This window comes from Anthonomus grandis, chromosome 11 (genome assembly GCF_022605725.1).
Source record: "Anthonomus grandis grandis chromosome 11, icAntGran1.3, whole genome shotgun sequence".
Lineage (NCBI taxonomy): Eukaryota > Metazoa > Arthropoda > Insecta > Coleoptera > Curculionidae > Anthonomus > Anthonomus grandis.
In genome coordinates, this window is record NC_065556.1 from 7,533,444 (window position 1) to 7,552,949 (window position 19,506).

Here is a 19,506-nt window from a genome sequence, read left to right on the forward strand (position 1 = left end):
ATTATTTTTGCTTTGTCCATCTGTTCACAATCAATTATGCTTTTTTAAAAAAGAGCGTCCAAATCTAATGTTTACCTTATATTAAACTTATAATTGAGTAAAAAATAGCATTTTAAACTTTGACCACATATCGAATAAATACCCTGTATACAAATACTTTACCAATTTTACAATTGAATACGGGCGAACTCTCCCCGCTACTTTATCGCACCGGTGCTACTATAATACAACAAAGGTAAGGGGCAAGGTTGGTCCAACGCTAACTGTTAACTTCAACTTCGAGGCGATTCCGAAGAAACAGTTGCCTGTGCCTATCGGCGCGTATCGCGTATCTGACAATCGTCTGATTCGTCGTCGTTCTCTGACAATCTCTCGACGCGATGCTTTCTTACGTTTTGCGACTTGGCGCGTATTTTTGAATTAAATTGCATTTTGTTCATTTAGAATCATGGCTGGAATAAACAGTGTTCTTGTGACGTTAATTGTGCTTAATTTAACTTTTGCAAATAAGATTCCTCCAGTCTCCCCTGTGAAGAAAATTGCTATAGCAAAATGTTGTGCAATGGACGAGCGGTTAACTTCAGACTACAAATGCCTAAATTCATATAATTCTTCCTGGGAGTTAACGGTATATCTTAATGGAACTACTACGAGATTTATAGGGAACTTACCTCCACGGTGGGAGATAAAAAGTAGCATTAAGCCCCGGTGTAGCGGAGAACCTGCAATAGAACCACTTAAAGCTCGTACTGCAATGCCACTGGCTAATGGTCATTTATTTAGTATTACTTACGAAAAGTATCTAAATCCTAATCAATACTGCCTAGATTATGAATTTGTAATGTACTGTCGACCTATCTATAAATCCCAAAACATGTCCTCAGTACAGATAAAAAAGTGTTGCGGAAAAGGTGGAATATATGCAGATCTTAATTCAACCTGCATTAGATTTAAGGATAGTTATAACATTGATGTCGGTCAGGACAAAACTTTGATCGCAGGATTTCCAGATTGCGAAAAAGGAGATGATCTTGCAGTAGCCGGAAAACTGCAAGAAGGACAAGTTTTGGAAAATGGTACTCTAATAATAAATACGACCAACGCAATTATGCCTAGCTTTTTGCCAAGTACAAATTATTGTTTGGAGCATATTTTTGAGCAAGCAGGTAAGTTAAGTTTAAATGGGATGAAATTAAAAAAAGATAATGATAAATGTCTGTAATTTTTTTGCTTGACAAAACCAAGCAAAAAAGTTCTTATTGATGTACATTATGTCCTAAATACCTTAGATTTTAGACTACAGGGTGGTAAAGTTGAAAGAAAAAAGCTTACCGTTTTCGATAAATATGATTCTCCTGTAGAGATTTTTTTTTTTAAATTGGTACGCCAGTTTTCAGGCGCCTGTAGCGTTTTTTCATATTCGCCATTCGCGTTCATGTGGCCTTTGAGCTAAATATTTTTTTAGAACAAGCAGTTTGAAAAATAGACAAACAACATACAGGATGTCCATAAAAAATCTTTACAAAATCTTACAACATATTCCTGAGATAAAAATAAGCCGATTTAAGCTTTCCTTAAACCGAAATCGCGCCGATTTCGACTTACAGAACGGTAAAGTTTAAAAAAATAAAAATGGTTTTTTTATTTATAAACCTTTTTTAACGCATTACTTAAACAATTTATATCCAGGAGTTTTTTGGGTTCTAAAAGCCGAATATGCACACCTTTTCACTGGATTTTCACTGGACGCCGCTTTACACTGCACTTTACTGCCTCTTTACACTACTGGTTTACAATGTCCATAACTTGTTTCTCAGTGTAGTAACAATACGGATTTTATTAAAATTGTGAAAAATGTTTTCCATTTAACATAAAATTAACTCTCTCATTTTAATATTTACATTTAATAAAATTAACTCTCTGCATACCTTCTACATTTGCTCGAAGATTATTTGTTGCATCTTGATTGCGTTGCCATAGTTCCTCTTCATTATTCACCGTTCCCCAGAAAAATTCCAGAGGAGTCAAATCTGGAAAACTGGGGGCCAATTTACGTCAGCATCATTATTTCTACCTATCCGCTTGGATACCAACCATTCAAATAATTTCTAACAATTATTAAAAAATGTTATGAATGATAAGCACCATCATGCATAAACCACATTTTTCTGCTAAGTTAAAGAGGTACATATTCCAATAAATCCAACTACCTAAGTGTTTTGTAGATGCTGTTCTCCCATTAATCATGTGGGAAGAATTACAGGACGAATAGTGAAATTGCTAATTATAGCAGCCCATATATTAATAATAAATTTATATTGAAAAGGGTGTTTTTTACTGCTTTACTGCATGTGGATTTTCTTTAGCATATAGGTACATTATTATAAAATTATGTAACTCTCTCCTCGTGAAACAAGTTTTGTCAGTAAACAGAATATTATTGCTAAAGTTAAGGCTTGTTTCTCTTTCTACATGAATAAAATTACAAAACTTTAGGAACTGGGGTCTTATGGTGTAGATAGAACATATGTAATAACGAGATTTTCGGATACTCCCATTGCCACACCTATTCGCCTGGTCCTTAGTCCCGAATATTCTTCAAAGCGTTCTAGAATTTCGTATTTAAGTTTAGAAACTATTGAGAGCTAAGCGACCAGTCTCCTGAAGACATTTTTGTACTGCAGAAAATGTTGGATGGCCTGAAACACGATGATTTGGAAACCTTAATAGTAACATATCGGTATATTCTTTATTGGTATATTGTACAGGCGGCACGATAAATGCTGAAGAAAGATATTTAATTGTTGTCGAAGTTAAACTATAGAAACGACTAAACAATATTTTCTTAGAGAGGTATAAAATGCGGCTACTCTTAAAATGAATAAAAAAAAACATGCACATAAAATTAATAACAAATAATCTTCGAGCTAATGCAGAAGTTTTTTTTTCACAAAAAACTAAGAAGCTACAACGAGAAAAAGAGCTTTGGACATTTTAAACCATTAGAAGTGCAGTGTGAAGTGTCCTCCGATGGCCACAGTGAAAGGGTGTGCATATTCGGGTTTAGAATTTCAAAAAACTCCTGGGTACAAATTTTTAAACTTTTACAATACAAAATGATCATACATTTTTAAAAAATAATTTTTCATTTTTTAACTTTACCGCCTGTAGGTCGGAATCGGAGAAATTTCGGACAAAGGTAAATTGCTTAAAATGGTAACATTTTGATAAAACCATTTAAGGACAGCCTGTATAACTTTTATGAATTTGTATACGCGAAAAATTAATAGTTTCAAAGTAAAACTGAGAGAAAAAAAATATAGACAAATATGCGAACAAAACCAAAAACTCTCCATTTAAATATATCATAAAGAAAACACTTTAACGATTAACTTCCACTCTATATTTATAATTTATGAAAACCGCTACCAAATTTGTATCATTCTTACTTTTCATCTGACTAGCTGCCTTTCACTTTTCAAACCCATAAAAAAAATTGGGCAAATTTAACGTACCGACATTTTATTTTAAATTTAACTAATAGTAACGTTTTTAATAATTAGTAAGTTACTTTATCGCACCGCTAAAGCTAAAATGCTATATTGCAAGACACATCCATACAATTTGCTTATTATGTTTGGTTTTGTCACGCCCATTCGTCATTTTAAAATTTAAAAGCATAGAACAAACATAAAAAATAAAATATCGATTTTTGATAGGAATAATTCATTGCATAATTATTTATACTTTTTTCTATAATCATTATTATGCTTATAAGATAAGAACCTAAGTATATTCAAGTTGAGATTAACTCGCTCCGCTGCAACGACAAACGGCATAATTAGCCATGTCGAATTATATACGTACGGTAATATAAGTTAAGTCTCATCTGTCTGAGTAGTCACTGTAATTAACAAATAAAAGTATATTAGCGGCATACATGATAAAAAAGGAGGGCGAGAGAGCGGAAAACCGGATCTTAAGGTTCCAAGCACAGTTAATTATAACAATCTTTTTAAATACAATTATTTTTAGGAAAGATAAGGTATTCTCCATTCCAATCATAATAATGAAATTTGGCTCAAAAAGCCTGATCTAATCTAGATGAAACTTTATTAGTCATAGCTTATACTTTACAGCACATTAGTTCTTTTAAAATAAATATTGGAATTTCCAAAATATCAGTGGTTATTCCGGATAATATGCTGCTCAGATGCAAGTAAATGCTAATGGCTGCATAAAATTAATGGCTGGACTTCTCAGAGAGAGTACCTAGCTGTAAAGTTATTTTAACATATAATCATATAAGTCAGAAATTCTCTACAGATTTATTTCTGTTAATTTAGGTTTCCTGAGATATGATCTAGTTAAAATTATGTTAGGTTACATTGCAATTTTTTTTCCATAGTAAGAACATGGTGAACAAATCATAAAAAAATGCAAATTTGTACATTTCTACACTAACATTGCCAGTGAATGGCATATACAGTGTGTTTAAAATATTACAAAATATTTACAAAAATTAAAATTTGGGTGGGCATTTTAGGAGACTAAGTAGTTGGCCTCCTAAGATGCCTGCTAAAAAAAATTAATAATAATAATAATAATACTATGTCTTTATTAAAAAAAAGCAATATTAATCTTACAATATTACTTAATACTACATTATCAAAGAAGGCGAAGATTAGCTTAGAGCTACTCTTTAACTCTTAACCTTCCTAACAATCATAATTTAAATGGAGAAAACGAAAAAAAAAGAGAAAAAAGTAACAAGTATCTTCAAGAAAACTAGACTATTAAACTTTGGATTGATTTAAAAACAAAGGTCTATAATATTTCCTCTACACATTTTAACGAAGTATTAAATATTGGTTTCTAAGTATTAAAAAACTTAAGCATTATAAGTAAAAGATCGCTCGAACAGAGCCGTGGAATGGTGCGACTTGGTCAAGATATTGTATATAATATTTCGAGTGTGAACCTGGTTCCTTGGTATTAACTTTTCAAAAAGATATTTAGGACTTTGACTAACATATAATCGATAAAGAAAAGTAGAAGTAAAGAATTTGAATAGGTAATGTAGCGTTAACCACCTCAACTGATATATAGAGTCTGATACATGATCAAATTTTCCGATGTTAAAAATAAATCTACAGCAAGTATTCTGCACGCGTTGCAGGTGGTAACGATTTATTTGGTCTAAGCAAGGATAATAAACTATAAGGCAGTAATTTAAAATAGATAAAACAAGAGCCACTACGAGTTTTTTCCTAGTTTTAAAATTTAAAATGTGTTCACACCTCTGCAGAAGAGTATTAACATGTTCCTTAAACCTTAAAGAATTATCAATTTTCAGTCCCAGAATCTGCACAATATCAGAGAACAAAATAGTTTCATTATCCAATTGAATGTGAACAGTTTCCATTATATTTTTATGTGATCCTCGGTTTGAAAACAAAACCATTTGTGGGACAACAGAAATAATATTTTTCGAAGCAGAATATTCATTATTCACCCGCACTTTTTGGGTTCTACGCCACAAGTAAGTTTTAAAAAAGGACAACAAAATCATCACTACAGCCATAATATTTCAATTTCGCTACAAGCAAATCATGATCATGATGACATCAAATGCTTTTGAGAAATCATGAGCTATCATACTGGCTGACATCTTTTTGTCAAGAGCCTGCATGATATTATCGATGACGTTTAGAAGTGAACTAGTTGTTCTATGATGTCTTCTAAAGCCAGACTAATAGGAAGGGAGGATATTCGTTTGAGAAGCTTGCAGATTACGGGAAGCAAACTTGTCGGATGCAAATCTTGAATACTTTCAGGTCTGGAGGATTTGGGAATCGGACATACCACCGACTCACGCCAGGCCCTGGGAAAATATCCTACCTCCAAACAATAATTTATAATATGAGTGACATGATCCAGAATATCAGGTACACATAAGTGTAACATACGTCGAGTTATGTTATCCACACCAGAGGAATATTGGACCTAATATTTTTTATAGTTTTTTTCGACAGGATTTTGGTCTTTCAAAGAAAAATTAAAATTATCTTCGGTATATTTATTACTGGAGTAGAAGTTAATTTTGTTTAAGCATTCATCAGATTTATTAGAGACGCTTACAAAAAAAAAATCATTTATTTGATTTGAATCAGATATATTAAACGGTAGCTCGTTATTATTCTTTGTTGTTTTAATACTTAAAGTTTCTAGACCTTTCCAAAGTTTTTTACTAGTTTTGTCGCTCTCCAAGCTTGCAAGATATGCGGCTTTTTCTCGTCTTATTGATGCCAACGCAAAATTACGACACTCCGTATATCTCCAATTTTCTAATTACTTGTGATTTTTGTATTTAGTCAAAGCTTTATCACGTTCCTTTAAAATAAGTCTTAAGGTGTCTGTCAATCACGGAGCTGGCTTGTTACTGACCCTTATAGTTCTGTAAGGTGCATGAATATTAAATAAATAATGAATATTATATTCCAAATATTGAACCTTTTTATTTATGTCCGCAAGATAATAAATATTATCCCAGTAAATATGTGATAAATCGATCCTAAAATATATCTCATTGAAATATTTAAAATTTGCGAATGGTTATAAATTTTTGTTTTGTCTTTTAACGACCAATTTTAAAGTGCAGAAAGGCATTTGGTTGTGATCACTTAAACCCGAAAAAACGGTGCTACTTTTATGACAAATATCTTTAGTATTAATAAAAATGGGATCTAAGCATGTTGCAGATATCCTAATGCAGTTATGCATAAGGATATTAGTTACATTACAAGATGCCATTCATTCGACAGAATTTGAGGTTGCCGAGTTTACTGTTTTTAAAAGTAAGTCGCAATAATATGTTATTGTCAAGGGGAGACAAAGAATTTCCTGACAGATTTTCTCACTTCTTTCAATTAGGTACTTAATAAAAAAAGGTATTTATGATGTTATTCGAGATGGGGAGTTTTGAAATGAATATTATATTTGTGTATATTTCGCTAAAAAATAGTGTATTTCCAAAATCTTTAAATAATGAAGAAAAGAAATGTATATTTTAGTTAACCAAAAAAATTATGTTAGACATATTCGAGATAATAAGGGAAATCGGTAATTTATTAAGATTTTAAGAAAACCCGTCAAGGAACATTTATAAATCTTAAAATTAATAACGTTTTATTTGGAAATGAACACTAATTTGCGATTTGAAGATGACAGAACTCTAAAATTAAAAAGGATCTATTCAACCTTGCGTTGATAAAGGCTAAACATTTCTTACAAAAAAGATATTAAGATATAATTATGGGAATATTTATTTTTCAACCATTTCAATTATTGCCACGATGTTAAAGGATCTTGTCTTTATGATTTGGAGTCTGTGAAAATAAATAAACACATTTAATTTTTCGCTCACAAATCAAAATAGCTTAATATGTACAAATATCACAAAAAGAAAACTGTACATAAACACATTTGCTTTCAAATTTTAAAAGCAAAAACACAAAAGTACGCTTTTACAATCTTGAATTCGGAGTCGACAACCGCAATCATCTTTTGCATTTTAATCGTTAAGTATCTATCCCACGGCACCGAAAAGAAATTTTAGATTTTGTCGTTAACTATCCACTTTGCAAACTCTTCACTAATTAGTTTTTAAATAAATTTTATTTGCTAAACAGATGAGAATGACTCAAATTATTATAAGAAATAAATGTAAACAGTATATTTTAATTTAAATTAGGATATATTATTAATATTCTTTATCCAAAAGAAAATGCTAAAGCTCTCTAGGCTATTTATTTTTTATTTCCTTTATCTTCCTCTTGTTTTTTTCTTACGTTTTTTTTTCTCCTTCTTTTTTAGAAACAAATTATAGGAGTGTCTGCTGCAGGGTGTCTAAAGAAGCCTTCGTTAAATAAGTTAAATTATTTTAATAAACCTATTAGTAATATTATTAGTATTTTATTAATATTAGAAAGATATTGCGTCAGTGTTTAATTTTTCTGAATGGAATATAGCCCGAAAAGCTATATATCATTTGAGTAAATTATTAAATTTCCAAAAATATTAAATAGAATATGCCCTAACCTTAATTATTTCGGATATTGACAATAATTACAGTATTAATATATCGTCTGTCCTAATTTAAAAGAACATTTCTGAACCGATTTTAGGTCGTAACGTTCATATTATTGTGGGTTCTAAATAATGACACACTGTCAATTCTCTGCCCTATTAAAGTTTTCACGAAGCATATTTATGAAAAATAAAATTAACATAGAAATTTTTAACATAGAAACTTTTAACATTTACTTATACTTTCAATTCTGCTTTCATCTCTTCATAAAACAATTTTTCTTTTCTCTTGACACCAAGGAAGGTAACTTCAAGAACACTATTTTCGGCCATTTGCATTCTTCTTTAATAGAAACGGCTTTTTAACAGTAACTCGTTCCTAGAGACCTTCATCAAAGTATACGGTTTCTTACGGTTTTTCTTGTCACGCTAATACCAAGTTGCTGCAAGATTTTGTTTCTAATTAGTCCAGAAGTTTATTTGGCTCGAACTATGATATAATTAATATAATTTAAGTGACTCTATGAGATCTTCCCGATGTTGACGCATTTTTCACATAGCGATATCTTTTATGTTTTATGTTTTTTGTTTAAAATTTAAGTAAAAAGTAACGAGGTTTGCTAGTTTACATACCCATTTCCAATTACATATTTCTTATGGAAAAAATTTCATTTGAAAGTATCAGTGGCGTTCTTCATAAATGCCCTAAAAACCAATTAGCAAATTTATTATTAGATAATAGGAATGTTGTTAAAAGTTTTCTTAGATTCTTGACATATTTTTGATCTTTGAGATATATAATAGATTTTCATAAGATTACTTTAACTTTCTTTTATTATCATAAAAAATACAATTAGTAACTACTAATACTTAGTAAGATAAAAACTATTTAACAAAATCAGCTCTCTTCAATATTATTTTTGTTTTAAACAATGAAAAAAGCTCTTAAAAGTGCAAGTTGATTGACCAAAAGCTTTAAGTAAACAAAATATAATCTTGTTTAAAAATAAACAAATGCACATATCTACAGAGTACAGATAAGAGCAACACTTGAATTTGATGCGCTACTTTATGGTGATATTAGGAGATATGGGGAGATAATAATTCTAAATATAATAGTTTATATAACAATATATACTATATACTGCTATGCAAATCAGTATTTCAAATATTATTATTTTAAATACAACAAAATATTTTTTTCTGAAGTAAGCTTGTGACGAAGGCGGATTTTTTTTTCAATCTCTAAAGAACTAAAGTATTTGGTACAGACAAAATTTAAAAAAGACCAAAAAGTAGTTTTTTCTTTTCTCAATTTCCAGTTATCATAGATCATTACTTAATAAAACCTTGTAATAATAATAATAATAATAATAATATTTAGTATATAGTCTTATTATAAACAAAAAAAAGTGAGAAAAGTAAAAAAATTTAAAAGTTCAAATAAATAAATATTTATAACTTTTGAATATTATTTAATAAAAAAATGGTTTACTGTATATAATGCTCACTCAAGCAAGTGGGATTTTAAAGCCTTGCGAAATGTGGAAAAAGATGATATGGATTTGCTTTCAAGCCGATTATGATTGTTTACTTTTTTTGCATTATATAGAATAGAGTTTTTAACTCACTCTGACCGCGGGGTTGGAAGATAAAGATCATACTCCCCTTTCTTAAGTGGGTAATTGTGAGATGGCTCTTCTGGAACTATTGATACATGCTTGCAAATTAAGCAAATGGATTCAAATATGAATAAAGAAGGAAGAGTTAATATTTTATATTTTGTAAAGAATTCTTGACAGAGAGTTTTACTACTTAGTCTCAGTGAATAGCTCTCTTTTGTAGTTTAAAAACGCGCTTAAATTGAGTCGCACAACACGTACCCCAAAATGGAAGGGCATATCGGAGATGCGACTTAAAAAGGGTGTTATATACTGATCTAGACATTGCCAAGTTTAATTCTCTAAAACCCGATCTAAGTGCAAAGCATACAAAGCTTAATTTTTTGGATCTGCATGTCACATTTTAACGACTTGTCTACAGTAAGCTCCAAAAACTTCACAGCATCAACGACGTCTAAACTGGTGTCATGGAATACAAAAGTATCCAACGTATTTTTGTAGGACAAGACTTTCGTTTTTTAAGGCACAGAGATTAAAAACGCACCACAATTTAATGATGACTAGTGTTGCTCCAAGTCAAAAACTTGTTTCGTCCACGAATAGACAGATTTTACCGCTAGTGTTCAGACTAGCGATATCATTTATAAACAGTAGAAACAAAATGGATCCCAAGATGATTCTGAGGCATTTCTATCGGCTTGCAAGAAGACGTTGTCATATTAACCCTTAGAAGCTAACTTCTGTCATTAAAGTAAGTCTTAAAATATTCGAAAAGTGTTCCTCGTAGTGCTCCAATTTATTAATTAGGATATTATGATTTATATAGTCAAAAGCTTTCGAGAAATCGTAGAAAATTGTTGCTGTCGAGTGATCGTTGTTTAGGCAGTATACCCTACTAAAAAGCAAAAACATAGCATCGTTGGTGCATTTGTTACTCAAGAATCCAAATTGAAGGGAAGTAAGTATTTTTATATTTAAACAGAAAATATAAAAATTAAGCTTTTTTTTAACCAATCGTTCAATGATCTTTAAAGGATAACGTGGGAAGGAGTGCAATTGGACGATAGTTGGAAACTTCTTCTTTATCACCTCCTTTATGTAGGGGAATAATAATTGCCGTCTTTAGTCAGCTTGGAAAAGCTCCATTTTAAAATGACTTATTAATTAATTCGTAAAAGGATTTAAAATGCATTCTGGCAGATTTGAAAACATTTTTAGGGTTCAGCCCATCTGAAGCTGAGCTCTTTTATGAAAATTGTCAGTCATATAATATATTATATATACAATTATTGCCATATTAAATCTGTTGGTACAAAAAAACCGCTGCTTAAAGGCCTTTAATTTAAAATTTCTTTTTGAAAAAATATTTGCGGTTGCAATATTTTTACGGTAAAGAAATTGACTTTATAACCCTTACAAATAACTATTTCTTTAAGTTAAAGGGATTCAGTTTTAAAAAGAAATTTTATTATATTTCTTCGTGATAAATGATTAAAATGATAAAGAATATAAGTTTCTAAATATGTATAGGATGCGCCAAACTCAAGCGGGACAAGATACAAGGTTAGTTAAAATTAATCAATATTCCGTATTTGATACTTAATAAAATGCCGTTTTATATGTTAAATTTTCAAATATTTAGAAAAAAAGTTTAGCTATGAAAAATTTTAAAAATAAAAGTGAAATTAAAAAAATCTTTCGAACCAAAAACTTTGTCAACGTTTTAATGCACGTTGACCGAGTTCCACATCATATATAATTTTAAATGAAGCTCTGAAGAGTTTCATACTAGTTCTAGAAAATAATTGAAGAAATACAATTCTTATAATAAACATGCATATAAAATTAATTATTTTCTTTCACCGTAATGATAATTCAAAAAATATATATTTTTTGTATTATTTTTAACTGGGGGAAAAGTTCTTCCCAACATATTTCTTCAGAAAGAAAAATATTATTGCATATTTTGCCATGCAATTATATGTATATCATTATGATTGCATGGCAAAAAGTATTGAGATATTTTCTATAACGCAAATTTAAATGTCTAAAATTGATGTTAACACAGAATCACAAATTCCCCAACTTTTCCTAATCGTACAAAACGCTTAAATAAGAAATAAAGCTGATAAGCCTTTCCAATATATTGACATTTCTGGTTATTAACCTAATGCACGATATTTACAATTTTATTGTCTCTCTGGGAACTTAATAATCTTTTTCGGTAAATCAACATTTGATATTCATTGAATTAATAAATATTATTTAATAAATAAAATTCGATTTTTCTAAAAAGTTATTAACCTATTATAATTATGGTTTAAAGTAACCATAACTCTTTTTAATTTGAATACAAAGTTGGATTCAATAAACCGTTTTTAAAATTTTTCGATTTTAATATACAATGGCGCACCAAAGTATTCGAATTTTTTCAAACAAAAAAACCCTGTGTCACCTTGAAGTTCTGTTACCTGATTATTATGGTAATAGCAATAACCAAATAAATAATAGTAGAGTTCATTCAAGAATTTGTTTAAAGGATTATAAGATTTTCGTAGGTATTCAAAAAGACTTCCGTTAACGTAAGTACAAAGACTATAAGCGACATATTAAGGGTAATTGTATTATTTGGACTTCTTGACTGCATTCTTGTTTCTTGCTCAAAATTCACTTTGCTGCTCTTCACTAGCCTATACAAGTCTTTTCCTAAATATGTCCGTTATATAATTCTATGTAGGTATCTTAATTACCATGTGTCATGTTTAAAGCTCTATCCCAATTTACCAATTATAAAAGTTGAATAGGTTGTTGGTTACTTTTTTATTTACCGAAAATTTTATAAACATCCTTATTCACCTATTGCATTTTTATTTAATGAAATTTGTGTTGTCTCTTACTCCTACAAAAAAAATAATAAAATTGTATAACCTATTTAAATTAACATATACAATTAAAAGATGTTCAAAATTTTTCTATCCTCAATCAAATTTTTATATAAACATATTCAACATATAAGAGGGGAAGGGTATAATTAAGAGCCGCACTGTATAATTCACTTGGCTATTCCAATTTACTGCCCAAATTTTATACTTATTTTTTTAGTTCAAATTTATTTAAATTTTTTGGTATGGCATCTGCCATTAGCAGATTTTAGTAGAAGTAAATTTACTTGCTTATATATTTTAAGAAAACTGTTTTCTTAGTTTCTTTAATAACGAAAATCGCCAACCAGTTTAGTGCTCTACTGGTAATCATAATAAGAAATTCGATACCAGTTTAATATTTTTTTCGTGAAAAATACTGCGCAAGATAGTTTACGAGAAGCCAAATAATTGACCATATGGCTAGCGGCCGAGTATGTGTATTTTTAACAACATAGGTTTTTGCGATGTTTTTTGCTACAAGCAAGAACAAATGTTTTAGCTATAATAATTAAAGTTTATCGAATCGGTTGTTTATTATGATTATAAGTGAGGTATTCGAAAATTGCAAAAATCTATTTTTTAGTCAATTTTAAAACTACCGTAAACAATCTTATCATAAATTTAATAAGAAACTATTAAAAGGCAAAGAAAAAGGGTTTCAGCAAAAACGAAGTAAACATTAAAATCAGTTAATTTCACTTTTTAGTGTTTTTTAATATATTGCAATTTAAATTTACATATTCTTATTTTAAAAATGACCTAAAAAATAAGAGAAATTTGAAAATATTACGGGGATTATTAAGAAATTCTACAAAGTAATTAACTGTAATAAAGGCATAAATTTCGTTTTTTAAGTGAGCACTTCTAAGGATAATAACTTCTACAATCTTGGATGACATTCTAAAGAACCTCTTTTACCAATTCTCTGGTTTGAAAACGTCTGATCCAAATATTCTCAAAGGAATAGTGTATAAGTGTATATGAAATGACATAAGTGTAAAATAAATGACACATCAGTGCTAAACACTAAGTTTATAAGATAATAGATTCCTGATATATGAATTAATATAATACCAATATCAGCAGTTATGACAATTTATCATTTAACTTAAAGAAAAAGAGCACTGTTTATTTGTTAGAAAAACAAATGTCAAATACAAAATTTGCATTATTTGTGAATCTTTTGTAATATTTTTTTAAATAATAATTTTTTATAGTAATTTTTAATTTTCATAATTTTTTTTTAACTGCAATCGAAATCGTCTCTATTGGGTTTTTATACAAGACGAATTTTGCATTGAGGGAAGCTAGAAATGTTTAAAGTTCTTTAACTTTATTATTTTTCTTTAATATTAATCTTGTTCTAAGACCGCAATTACCTACATTTGATTTTTAGGAACATTAACAAATTCAGTTTCCTAAATTTAGGCTCCCGTTCCAAATCAAATTGTTAGCACCCTACTATTTTCATGTGCCACTTTATTGAAGGATCAAGTTATGTGCAGTGTCATGGATACTTTTTTTTAATATTCTCTGATGGTGTTTAGAGATATCAATTAGAGACATTAACAATTCAAGTAGAACTGATGTACATACATTTAATTGGTTTATTCCATGGCATACAATTGTTACTCATATTTCTTCGTATTTTAACCAAAGTCACGGTGCAAGAAAGAGAAGAAATGAAATAATTACTACAAATAGAGCATGGTTCACGTAGTGCTTTTACATCCGGCTTTTCTAATGGCCATCTCGTCTAAAACTATATTTAATAAGTGGTTTTAAATAGGGGTTTTTCTTGATTGTAGAATACAATTCGTTTTTTTATGAAATTTTCTGTTATAGGAATGTTTTAGAATGCTTTTTATTTTATAAACACTATACTAGAACGAAATACCATGATGTAAACGGTCTGAATCCCACAAGTGCCTTCTTTAGATGAATGTTCTACAGTCCTGCTATTGGCCAATCGAATCGCAGACAAGGTATGTACTTTGAAGTGCAGTCGCCAGCCAATACGTAACACGTAACGTATCTAGTAACATTATCCGTAACCAAATTGAATTGGTTCAGAAACTGCTTTAATTCACCTAAATCTTATCTTGGGGCAGACAGTGAATCAGATCATATACCTCTACTACAGCTTAGAACACTTAAACTGAAAAAAGTTAAAAAGAAAATAATTCGCGAATACGATATAAAGGCTTCACAGCAACGTCTAATAAAAGAAAAGCAAGCAAATACGTTCACGAAAAGGTACAAATATAAAAAAGGCGAATGACATGCAGGCGAAAACTAACGAATTTTTGGATACCCAGTAAAATTAATGAGACAGAGAAGAACACATAAAAGTACTGAAGAAAAGAACAAACAAAAGATCTAGGCCCATATTAAGAAAATGATTAAAGAAGCCAAAGAAAAATAAACAGCAGAGAGATGCGCAGAAATATAAATACTGCAAGCCAGACACGACAGAATTTATTCTACAGGAAAAAATACGAGAGTCAACTAGAAGCTTTAAAAAACTACTAGTTATGAAGATCATAAACAGAAAAAGAAAAATTATCATTGACGAACATGATTTGAAAAATAGGTGTAAATAAGTACTTAAAAAAGCTGTTTTGAGAATCGAAGACCGGAGGTCACGTACTCACTCTTGGAAGAAGCTACAGGCCCATCCATACTAATCCACGATAGAAGAAGCAATAAAACAAATAAAAAAGCAGTTAGACCAGACAACGTAGATGCTGAATTTTTGAAGCTGTTGTATAATGAATGATAAGCCTGGAATACCGACACCTTCAATAGAATATTATATCTCTGGAAATATTCTCGAAAAAAAAACTGCAATCAAAATGTATAGCGTTGCCCAAAAAACCTGAAGCAAAGAGAAGTGCGAGGAATATCGGACTGATGGTCTGATATTCTGATAATATAATATGCTAAAATTATTTCTTAGAATCATCAGAAGAATTTACAACAAATGCGAAAAATAGATATCCGAAAATTAATTTAGTTGTATAAATGCAATCAGAACCAGAGCCACTCTTCAAAGTTCAAATCCTAATCCAGATATGCAGAGACGTCAACTGTGATGTATACGCATCTTTAATCAATTATAAACAAGTGTTTGATCGCGCTTAACTTCATAAAATAATCCATATCCTGGAAGAAGCTGGCTTGAACGATAAAGATATTAGATTAATTTCAAATCTCTACTAAAATCAGACAACATACTTAAGACTTGATGGGGATCTAATAGCATAAGTGAAAGGCAATGGGCTATTACCTTTGATATTCAACTTTGATAACAACAAAAAATTTCAATGAAGCGAACGGAGTAGGGGAAGGTAGCCTTTTGTACTAAAAACTGAATAATATTTGATGTGTCGTTGATATCATGATGACAGTAGATAGCTTGGAAACGAAACACTGTAATAATTAATAGACCATATCGCGTAGTACCGTCTCTTCAAACGGAAGTAAGACACTTAAGATGCACTTCTGTTTATTCTATGACATAGAATGCTGAACATCCACAGAAGGCACCACTAAAAACTCTGGAAGCATTTTAGATGTGACTGTAAAGGAGAATACTCAGAATATCATGGAAAGCTCACATGACAAACATAGCTGAGACTAACAAGTGCCAAAAAGAATGAAAAAAATGTAGAAGTCAGGTACACCATTAAAAAAAGAAAACTAGAATACCTAGGGCATGTTATGAGAAATAAAGATCGATACTTCCTACTAGAATCTAGTGGCTGTTCGTGGATTGCTAATTTGGGGGGTGCAAGTAAGTAAATGGTAATATGAAATGAAGAAACGGTAATTTAAGCAAATGTATTGGGTAAAAGAAGGCCCGGAAGAAGAGAACATCATGGTTTCGGAATCTACGGACTTCGTTTGGGAAAAGCTCAGTACAACTATTCGAGCTGTTACAAAAAAAGTTACGATTAGCAACATGATTGCAAACATTTGAAACGAATAGGTACCTGAAGAAGAGGAAGAAGAAGAAGAAGAAAAACGTACTTTGGCCGACCTGCAAATAAGAAATATATATACAGTAGTGGTCATGATTAAAGCAACTAACAAAAATTAAATAAATGACATTTAATAATTTTAATAAGACTAAACGTCATAAATACCATAATATAATAGTCATTGACTTTTTAATTATTATGGTAAGAAAGTTTTATAGTCAAGATTACTTAAACATAAAAATACCTATAGAAAAGTAATACTTGGTGTACTAAATAAGTTTTTAATATAATATGCGGTGCTTATATGCCCTCAAACAGTTTGAAGTTCTAAAAAGGGTTTAGTATTTATATTTCGATTCGGCACTGTAAACCGCTCGTTTCAGTTTATCTGTTGTCTATTAGATACCCTTGAACTTTTTATAAAATCACAAGTAAAAAGTTTGTTTTTTGCTATTTATGGTTTTAAATTTTACTGTAACTGTATTCGGCTAGGTTAGCTTTAATTTTAGTAGCTGATAATAAGAACGTTTTTTCTTAAATTCTAAGTAATGGATTTATATATTATTGTTGTTATTATCTTCATTTTGTCTAGATTCTTATGCTGTCATTTTGTCTTTCGTTTTGTTTTTAGCCGTCCACCTATATTTTCGTAATTCAGGAAATTTGATTTATTTTTTCCCAAACTATGCGACTAAAATTGCATTACCGCGACTCAATATAAAATTGATAGTTTGTATATTTATATGTATAAGTTTTTTTTTTTCTAATGATTTTTAGCTTTTTTTAAATATGAATTATCATATATCGGATGCCTTTGTAGAAAAAATACGTTGCCAATAGTTTTCAATTTTAATATTTGAAGATTCTTATAGTGAAAATCTTTGGGAAAATTGATGATTTTTTAAATATAATTAGCCCTATAGAAACAAAATTATCTACACATCAATCAAATAGACACTTATTAAACTAAAATACAGCAATATTGTGATGTCACAGAAAATTCTAAATCAAAATTAATTACAAAATTGTTTCGTACATAAACAAGGTAGAGCATTAACTATAAATAAATATGTTATAGATATACATAAATATGGCTTAACCAGTTTTGCAAATAATATTTTAAAACAGTTATTTGCGACGTAATAATTTAAAATGCGTATTTGTATTGGTTAATATTTGATACCTGCAATAAGCTGTGTACTTTAACACCAAGTATATTATATCATGACATCGAGCTACGACTACAGATAATAAATATATTTTTTTACACGTTATTTAAACCATTATTGGAATATTCTAAGGGTAAGACAAAATTAAAAAAGTTTTTAATTTTTCTCATTGAGCTTATTGTATAAAAAGAGAACTGAATAATTTCAAAGTCAAAGTGAGAGCAACAAATATTTTAAAGATTTTCAGGACTTGTGCTGGGTGCTGAAAGGAAAAATATATTTTTGAGTGGTTTTCAGCGGAACCCTCGCAATACAACGAGAACGAGCGGTTAACGCCCCTCGTCCTCTTTTTAGCTTATGACTTATATTTGTTTTAGTAAAATAACACATTTATTTCTATATCTAACTTTTGAATTGATCCGATCTGCATATATATACATATATATAGTAATGTTTTGAATATATATTCTCTATATGCAAAGCCATTTAAATGATGATATTTCTTTTTTTTCCCATGTCTTTCCAAAGGCTTTTTTTGATATAATGCACAGAAAATTTACGTTTTTTTTCCATATCTAATTAGGATTTATTTTTACTCAATTCATTCATTTACGCTAATTTTTTTGTTAAAAAGAGAATAAATTGATAATTTTACACGCAGATAAAGGCTTTGATTAGGTTTTCGAAATTGGGCGCAACGTATTTACCTTGTTCTACAAAAACAACTTGGATATATCTGACAAGAATATCCTTAACCATATTCCATGTATAAACTTTCGCTAAAGCTAAACAAAAACATTTTGAGTCAAAATAACATTGAATTTCGTGGTTAGCAGAGGAGCTCTACCATCCAACATATCCAACAAATATTTATTATTGTAAGTGGTATATATATATACAGGATGTTCATTTGAAAATTTCCCACCACGGATTTATCGAAAACCACTTTAAAAAAAAAATGCCGAAATACGTCAAAAGGTTTGTCAAGGGGGACAACTTTCTAACCTAAAATTACTTCTCCCCCTTTCAACATCTGCCCCCCAGGGACATCCCCTTAAAAATTTTAAATGGCAAGGGGTATCGAGAAAACATCTTGTCGAAATGGCTTGGTAAGTATCTTCAACCGAAACGTCGTGTTACATTAAATAAATAAGACAATGCAAGTTCGACAAGATGTTTTCACTGTACCATTGCCTACCACCTTCAAAAACAGAAAGAGTATCGAGTAATAGCTTGTTTAAAAAGTCTTTCGAAGTCTTTTATTTTGACGTTTGATTTTTTTAAATCGGTCGATTCGTTTACGAGAAAATTAAAAAAATCTTTATTTATCTTAATTTGTTCAGATAGAAAACAAAAACATAAAAATATCAGTTTTTATTTCAATAAGTGTTCAAAATGTTGTCCGTTAGGGTTTGCCAAATTTACAATTCGTTTATAATTTAAAACGGAAACTACCAACATAAATAGCAATTCCGAAGATTAGACGTGGAAAAAACTAAATAACAACCTGAATTTTTTTCCGCATTTTTTTTCATCAAGACAGATATCCTGCGCGAACTGTATTTATTGTTATATCTGCTTAGTTATTTATAGTTGCTTAGGAAAATAAAGAATTTATTTTTCCATCAGTTACATTTGTGACAGTCTTGGAATAGTGAAAATTTATTTGTTGAATTGAAGATTTTACTTCCAAAATGGTTTACACACTAGCCGAAAGAGT

At 29.9% G+C, this 19,506-nt stretch overlaps 1 protein-coding gene across 1 annotated transcript in view; it reads left to right on the forward strand.

Moving 5' to 3' along the window:
* Window positions 1–279: 279 nt before the first annotated feature.
* The window catches only part of LOC126742000 (probable G-protein coupled receptor Mth-like 1), a 160,058-nt gene continuing 140,831 nt past the window's right edge, over window positions 280–19,506 (forward strand). Inside the window, exon 1 of the mRNA XM_050448523.1 lies at window positions 280–1,166. Within this exon, the coding sequence (XP_050304480.1) occupies window positions 449–1,166 (718 nt within the window). The 5' untranslated portion in view covers window positions 280–448. The remainder of the gene's footprint in view (window positions 1,167–19,506) is intronic.